At 40.2% G+C, this 7,595-nt stretch overlaps 1 protein-coding gene across 4 annotated transcripts; it reads left to right on the top strand.

Moving 5' to 3' along the window:
* The first annotated feature begins 4,125 nt into the window (after positions 1-4,125).
* On the top strand, positions 4,126-7,134 carry LOC139406682 (E3 ubiquitin/ISG15 ligase TRIM25-like). Of its 4 annotated transcripts, none has more exons than XM_071149559.1 (7): positions 4,126-4,807; positions 5,061-5,156; positions 5,311-5,544; positions 5,702-5,861; positions 6,075-6,111; positions 6,230-6,298; positions 6,387-7,134. In XM_071149559.1, the coding sequence occupies exons 1-6, from the start codon at positions 4,220-4,222 to the stop codon at positions 6,264-6,266; spliced, it is 1,152 nt and encodes a 383-aa protein (XP_071005660.1). In that variant the 5' UTR covers positions 4,126-4,219; the 3' UTR covers positions 6,267-6,298; positions 6,387-7,134. The 4 variants fall into 4 exon arrangements, 3 of the variants coding, with proteins under 3 accessions (XP_071005660.1, XP_071005659.1, XP_071005658.1); XM_071149558.1 differs by having other exon boundaries at positions 4,157-4,807; positions 6,070-6,111; XM_071149557.1 differs by having other exon boundaries at positions 4,181-4,807; positions 6,046-6,111; positions 6,387-7,117.
* Positions 7,135-7,595: the final 461 nt, after the last annotated feature.

Below are 7,595 nucleotides of genomic sequence, written 5' to 3'. Positions count from 1 at the left end.
GGTCGCTCTTGCTGCTGGTGAGTCTCTGATCCACCTCTACGCAGACGACACCATTCTGTATACTTCCGGCCCTTCTTTGGACACTGTGTTAACAACCCTCCAGGCAAGCTTCAATGTCATACAACTCTCCTTCCGTGGCCTCCAATTGCTCTTAAATACAAGTAAAACTAAATGCATGCTCTTCAACCGATCGCTACCTGCACCTACCCGCCTGTCCAACATCACTACTCTGGACGGCTCTGACTTACGTGAATACGTGGACAACTACAAATACTTAGGTGTCTGGTTAGACTGTAAACTCTCCTTCCAGACCCATATCAAACATCTCCAATCCAAAGTTAAATCTAGAATTGGCTTCCTATTTCGCAACAAAGCATCCTTCACTCATGCTGCCAAACATACCCTTGTAAAACTGACCATCCTACCAATCCTCGACTTTGGCGATGTCATTTACAAAATAGCCTCCAATACCCTACTCAACAAATTGGATGTAGTCTATCACAGTGCAATCCGTTTTGTCACCAAAGCCCCATATACTACCCACCATTGCGACCTGTACGCTCTCGTTGGCTGGCCCTCGCTTCATACTCGTCGCTAAACCCACTGGCTCCATGTCATCTACAAGACCCTGCTAGGTAAAGTCCCCCCTTATCTCAGCTCGCTGGTCACCATAGCATCTCCCACCTGTAGCACACGCTCCAGCAGGTATATCTCTCTAGTCACCCCCAAAATCAATTATTTATTTGGCCGCCTCTCCTTCCAGTTCTCTGCTGCCAATGACTGGAACGAACTACAAAAATCTCAGAAACTGGAAACACTTATCTCCCTCACTAGCTTTAAGCACCAACTGTCAGAGCAGCTCACAGATTACTGCACCTGTACATAGCCCACCTATAATTTAGCCCAAACAACTACCTCTTTCCCAACTGTATTTAATTTATTTAATTTATTTTGTTCCTTTGCACCCCATTATTTTTATTTCTACTATTTTTATTTCTACTTTGCACATTCTTCCATTGCAAAACTACCATTCCAGTGTTTTACTTGCTATATTGTATTTACTTTGCCACCATGGCCTTTTTTGCCTTTACCTCCCTTCTCACCTCATTTGCTCACATTGTATATAGACTTGTTTATACTGTATTATTGACTGTATGTTTGTTTTACTCCATGTGTAACTCTGTGTCGTTGTATCTGTCGAACTGCTTTGCTTTATCTTGGCCAGGTTGCAATTGTAAATGAGAACTTGTTCTCAACTTGCCTACCTGATTAAATAAAGGTAAAATAAATAAATAAAAAATAAGATTTTGAAGAAAATAAAACTGATCTGATTTACGCTAGAAACAAGCTGTAAAATACCTGGGAAAGACACGACTCCGATGTATATGGGGATATCATTGTTTCGTTTCTTTGACATTCAGAGGCTGACGGCTTGAGAAGTAATCTAATTCTGCCTATTCACTTTCTGTACAATAGAAGATGTTTAAACCCAGAAGCTTTTAGGGAAACACTTGACCTTCTCTCGTTGGGTTAAGCCATGGAAGAAGAGTGGCCAGCAATTTAAGCTTACATTTTTCTGCGTCTGTAGGCATTATCTGTCTGGAGTGGAAAGGTGGGCTTAACTTTTAAATGTACCATGCTCAGATACCTAATGACGTCTCAGATTTCATTATTCTCAAACAGGGACAGTTTCGTTGCAAACAAGACATGGATTTGGCATTGGAGAAATATGATAAGGTGAACACATAGACATACAGTGCCTTGCGAAAGTATTCGGCCCCCTTGAACTTTGCGACCTTTTGCCACATTTCAGGCTTCAAACATAAAGATATAAAACTGTATTTTTTTGTGAAGAATCAACAACAAGTGGGACACAATCATGAAGTGGAACAACATTTATTGGATATTTCAAACTTTTTTAACAAATCAAAAACTGAAAAATTGGGCGTGCAAAATTATTCAGCCCCCTTAAGTTAATACTTTGTAGCGCCACCTTTTGCTGCGATTACAGCTGTAAGTCGCTTGGGGTATGTCTCTATCAGTTTTGCACATCGAGAGACTGAAATTTTTTCCCATTCCTCCTTGCAAAACAGCTCGAGCTCAGTGAGGTTGGATGGAGAGCATTTGTGAACAGCAGTTTTCAGTTCTTTCCACAGATTCTCGATTGGATTCAGGTCTGGACATTGACTTGGCCATTCTAACACCTGGATATGTTTATTATTGAACCATTCCATTGTAGATTTTGCTTTATGTTTTGGATCATTGTCTTGTTGGAAGACAAATCTCCGTCCCAGTCTCAGGTCTTTTGCAGACTCCATCAGGTTTTCTTCCAGAATGGTCCTGTATTTGGCTCCATCCATCTTCCCATCAATTTTAACCATCTTCCCTGTCCCTGCTGAAGAAAAGCAGGCCCAAACCATGATGCTGCCACCACCATGTTTGACAGTGGGGATGGTGTGTTCAGCTGTGTTGCTTTTACGCCAAACATAACGTTTTGCATTGTTGCCAAAAAGTTCAATTTTGGTTTCATCTGACCAGAGCACCTTCTTCCACATGTTTGGTGTGTCTCCCAGGTGGCTTGTGGCAAACTTTAAACGACACTTTTTATGGATATCTTTAAGAAATGGCTTTCTTCTTGCCACTCTTCCATAAAGGCCAGATTTGTGCAATATACTACTGATTGTTGTCCTATGGACAGAGTCTCCCACCTCAGCTGTAGATCTCTGCAGTTCATCCAGAGTGATCATGGGCCTCTTGGCTGCATCTCTGATCAGTCTTCTCCTTGTATGAGCTGAAAGTTTAGAGGGACGGCCAGGTCTTGGTAGATTTGCAGTGGTCTGATACTCCTCCCATTTCAATATTATCGCTTGCACAGTGCTCCTTGGGATGTTTAAAGCTTGGGAAATATTTTTGTATCCAAATCCGGCTTTAAACTTCTTCACAACAGTATCTCGGACCTGCCTGGTGTGTTCCTTGTTCTTCATGATGCTCTCTGCGCTTTTAACGGACCTCTGAGACTATCACAGTGCAGGTGCATTTATACGGAGACTTGATTACACACAGGTGGATTGTATTTATCATCATTAGTCATTTAGGTCAACATTGGATCATTCAGAGATCCTCACTGAACTTCTGGAGAGAGTTTGCTGCACTGAAAGTAAAGGGGCTGAATAATTTTTCACGCCCAATTTTTCAGTTTTTGATTTGTTAAAAAAGTTTGAAATATCCAATAAATGTCGTTCCACTTCATGATTGTGTCCCACTTGTTGTTGATTCTTCACAAAAAAATACAGTTTTACATATTTATGTTTGAAGTCTGAAATGTGGCAAAAGGTCGCAAAGTTCAAGGGGGCTGAATACTTTCGCAAGGCACTGTATCTCTCTTTATAAAAGGCAAATTCGATGATAGATTCATGCAATGCTTTTACTACATAGGATATCTTTCCACCCCTATTCTTGGAACTTGGAAGTTGACCCTATTATTAAACAAACCAATTCAGAACAGCATTCTTGGTAGCTGTGAGCAGTCAGAGAGCAGTATATTTATTTTGTTGAATTATAGAGCTAAGAGAAAAACTATAACTTATCGTTGAGCATAGCCGACTAGTACACATTCAAGCCCCAGATGGAGAACTTGATAAAAATCGCTTCTTCTTTTATGGTATTAGTCCGCAAACAAAAGTACTCGATTGTAATACTTGAGTAAAATTCCTATTAAGCAAACCAGATGGTATGATTTTCTTTTTTTTCTGTAAAGACAGGGGCATGCTCCAACACTCAGACTTTAGTGAGTCTGCCAGATCAGAGGCAGTAGCGATGACAACGTGTTATATTAATAGGTGCATGAATTTAACCATATTTCTGTCCTGCCTGAGGATTCAAAATGCAACTAGTTCTTTTAGGTGTCAGGGAAAATGTAGAGGAGTAAAAGTACATATTTTCTTTAGGAATGTGGTGGAGTAAAAGTTGTCAAAAATATAAATAGTAAGGTACAGATACACCAAAAAACGACTTACTCGTACTTTAAAGTATTTTTACTTAAGTGCTTTACACCACTGGCTGCCACCTACTGTACTGGAGTGTGTACCACACCGCCCAGCTGTGCAAGCAAAACAGGAAATGTCATTTTTCAGAACGAATAGAAATTCAGATTGTTGCACTATACCGGAACCAGCCCTGACACACAAGATAAACATTCGTCTCGGCCACAATCTCTAAAATGGCTTGTTCATTATTTGGTGAAGAACAATTCACTTGTTCAATTTGTCTGGATCTACTGAAGGAGCCTGTGACCATTCCTTGTGGACACAGTTACTGCATGGGCTGTATAAAGGACTACTGGAGTCTAAATGACCAGACAGGTGTCTACAGCTGTCCTCAGTGTAGACAGATATTCACCACAAGGCCTGCTCTGAACAAAAATACCATGTTTACAGAGGTAGTGGAAAGACTGAAGAAGACTGAAGAACTCCAAGCTGACCCTTCTATTCCTAGTTATGCTGAACCAGGGGATATTGTGTGTGATGTCTGTACTGGGAGAAAGCAGAAAGCCATCAAGTCTTGTCTTCTGTGCCTGGCCTCGTACTGTGAAACACACCTCAAGCTTCATGACAAGCTAAACCCAGGAAAACGACACAGGCTTGAGGAAGCCTCCATACAGCTACAGGAGAAGATCTGCTCCCAACATGACAAACTGCTGGAGGTTTACTGCCGCACCGATCAACGTTGTATCTGCTATGAGTGTTTGATGGGTGTACACAAAGGCCATGAAACCGTTTCAGCTGTAGCTGAAAGCACAGAAAAACAGGTACGCTCTCTGAGACTGCTTCTACATGTTTTGTATGACTTAAAATAAAATACAAAAAAGTGCTGAATTAAACACTTGAAACTGTAGCCTATGCTTCAGTATCCACACTGGTAAAAGAGATAAGACTTAGTCTGAAGTCCACATAGCAATTAAACAATAGCTAGAGAGTAAACAAAACACTGCCCTAAGGTTTACAGCACCATTCCAATGAAATCCCATATAATTTTCACTCATAAGAGTTTTGGATCTACAGAAAGAACTGAAGGAGGCACACAAGAAATCCAAGCAAGTAATCAAGAGGAAAGAGAAGGAGCTATTGCGGTTGAAGCAGGCCATGGAGTCTCTCACAGTGAGTATTGATGAGAGAACTTCAACTTCTGACAACTGAAGCTCTTCTCCAACCAATCATCTGATAAGTTCAGTGTTCAGAGCTGTATGAGAGGTCTGTATGAGAAGACTGCTGCTCTCTCTCCCGCTCTCTTTTTGTGTGTGCCTCCCTACAGTACTCAGCACAGGTAGCTGTGGAAGACAGTCACAAGGTCTTTGATGAAATGATCCGCTCTGTTGAGAAGTGGCACTCTGATGTGAAAAGACTGATCAGATCACAGGAGAATGCTGCTGTGGGCCAGGCTGAAGAGCAGGTTGACCAGTTGCAAAAGGAGATTGCAGAGTTGAGGAGGAGAGATGCTGAGCTTGGGCAGTTGTCAAAAACAAAAGATTCTATTATTTTCCTCCAGGTAATATTGGCACTATCAAGACTCCTGGATAAAATGACTCTTCATTAAAATATATATTTTTTTGCCAAATTCACACACAATTCCTCTGGTACTTTGTTTCACTTTGAATTTGTCAGGATCCAACTTGTATATTAAGATTGCCTGTCTGTGTCTATAGAGCTGTCAATCAATCCTAGCCCTCCCTGGATGTGGAGACTCATGCAGCATCAATGTCAGCCAACAAGTGTCTTTTGAAGGCGTGAAGAAATCTGTGGCTGAACTGAAACAGCGATTGGAGGACATCTGCAAAGGGACCTTCGTAAAAATCTCTAAAAAAGGTGTGCAACAAACAAACCAAACTTGTCAAATCCCTTGTTACACTCAAACCATCTCCACTGACCAATCAATAGCTTTCCTTCATTTAATTGAGTAAACCTAATTAAAAAACAACAAATTAACAGACTTCTGTATACATACCTGAATCTGTATAGAATGGCTAAATTACATTGTTATACTCACTAGGACTATATATCCCCGTTTCCACAGTACAGGATGTTCATATTCTGCAGGCATCAAATCCCAGTCCACGTGAGCCAATTTTCACCACACATTTGCACTAAAATTACATCAGCACAATCACAGTTTATCTTGAGACTAATGCAACATAATTTACTGTCTTTAGTTCATTATTTCTGTATTCCTCTAGCTCTACCCCAAGTAAAAGAAAAGTTTGTGGAGAGTAAAGTACCAACAACAAGGGAGGAGTTTTTGAAATGTAAGTATGGAAGACAAACAACAGACAGACAGGCAGACAGATCAATACTTGTTGTATGGGTTCATCATATCTGATTTCTTACCATCAGATGCCTGTCAGCTCACATTGGACCTAAACACCGCACATAAAAACCTCCTTCTCTCCAAAGACAACAAAGAGGCTGTATGGAAGGATGTGGCACTGCCTTATCCTGACCACCCAGAGAGATTTGTAAACAATGCTGTAGTAGTGTGTAGAGAGGCTCTGTCAGGCCGCTGTTACTGGGAAGTTGAATGGAGTGGAGTACAGGTTGTTATGGGTGTTGCATATAAGGGGATAAACAGAAAGAAGTGTCCTAGTCATGATCATTTTGATTGGATTTTAAACTTCCATGAACAGACCTGGAGTTTGGATGTGTTTGGTCGCTGTGTTTGGGAGAATACTAAACAGACTAAACAACTACCTTTTTGGCCTTCTAAGAAAATAGGGCTCTACTTGGATCACAAGGCTGGATCGCTAACGTTCTATAACATTACTGACACAATGACCCTCCTCTATAGAGTACAAACTACATTCACTCAACCACTCTATCCTGTTTTCTGGATAAAAGTACAGTCCGGGATGAAATTGTGCCGCATGAAATAAATGAAAATGATTATTATAAAAATATGATGCTTTTTGAAATCCTCTTTTTACAATTGAAAAAAAGTATGGGGGTTTGTCTGTTTGGGATTATAAATGGCACCCACTTCTAGCGGCAATCATTTACACCAAATTATACAAATTATATGCTGTATGAGTAAGAAGGAAGTATACCAATTGCATACAAGAATGAATAAAAAATAAATGAATGGTAATATCTGTGTCAATGTTCTTTAATGCTCAAAAAGAAAAGCTTATATTTGAGAATTTAGGCCTCAGGCTATACAACATTGGTTCTAAATCTTCTTACTTATTTATTTTGTATTTATTTATTATAAAACAGATATACTGTACCTTCCAATGTGATACAGAGTTGCTGAGAATTAATAACTTAAGATGCCTCATCAAACTAGACTAGTAGTACATGATGATACAGTAAAATGAAAATGCCCATCACCTCACCTGCACAAATAGCTGGGGAGGTCCGTCACCTACTGGCCAACATTAGAAACTACATGTTTTTATTTTAACCTTAATTTAACTAGGCAAGTCAGTTAAGAACAATTTATTTTTTACAGTGAAGGCCTAGGAACAGTGGGTTAACTGCTTTGTTCTGGGGCAGAACAACAGATTTTTACCTTGTCAGCTCAGGGATTCAATCTAGCAAGCTTTCGGT

This window comes from Oncorhynchus clarkii, chromosome 4 (assembly GCF_045791955.1).
Source record: "Oncorhynchus clarkii lewisi isolate Uvic-CL-2024 chromosome 4, UVic_Ocla_1.0, whole genome shotgun sequence".
Taxonomy (NCBI): Eukaryota; Metazoa; Chordata; class Actinopteri; order Salmoniformes; family Salmonidae; genus Oncorhynchus; species Oncorhynchus clarkii.
This window is presented reverse-complemented; position numbering and strand designations above follow the sequence as displayed.

Coding starts and splice junctions, on each gene's coding strand:
- LOC139406682 (XM_071149557.1), top strand. CDS start 4,220: ATGGCTTGTTCATTATTTGGTGAAGAACAATTCACTTGTTCAATTTGT. Junction 4,808..5,060: donor CTGAAAGCACAGAAAAACAG/GTACGCTCTCTG, acceptor TTGGATCTACAG/AAAGAACTGAAGGAGGCACA. Junction 5,157..5,310: donor AGGCCATGGAGTCTCTCACA/GTGAGTATTGAT, acceptor GCCTCCCTACAG/TACTCAGCACAGGTAGCTGT.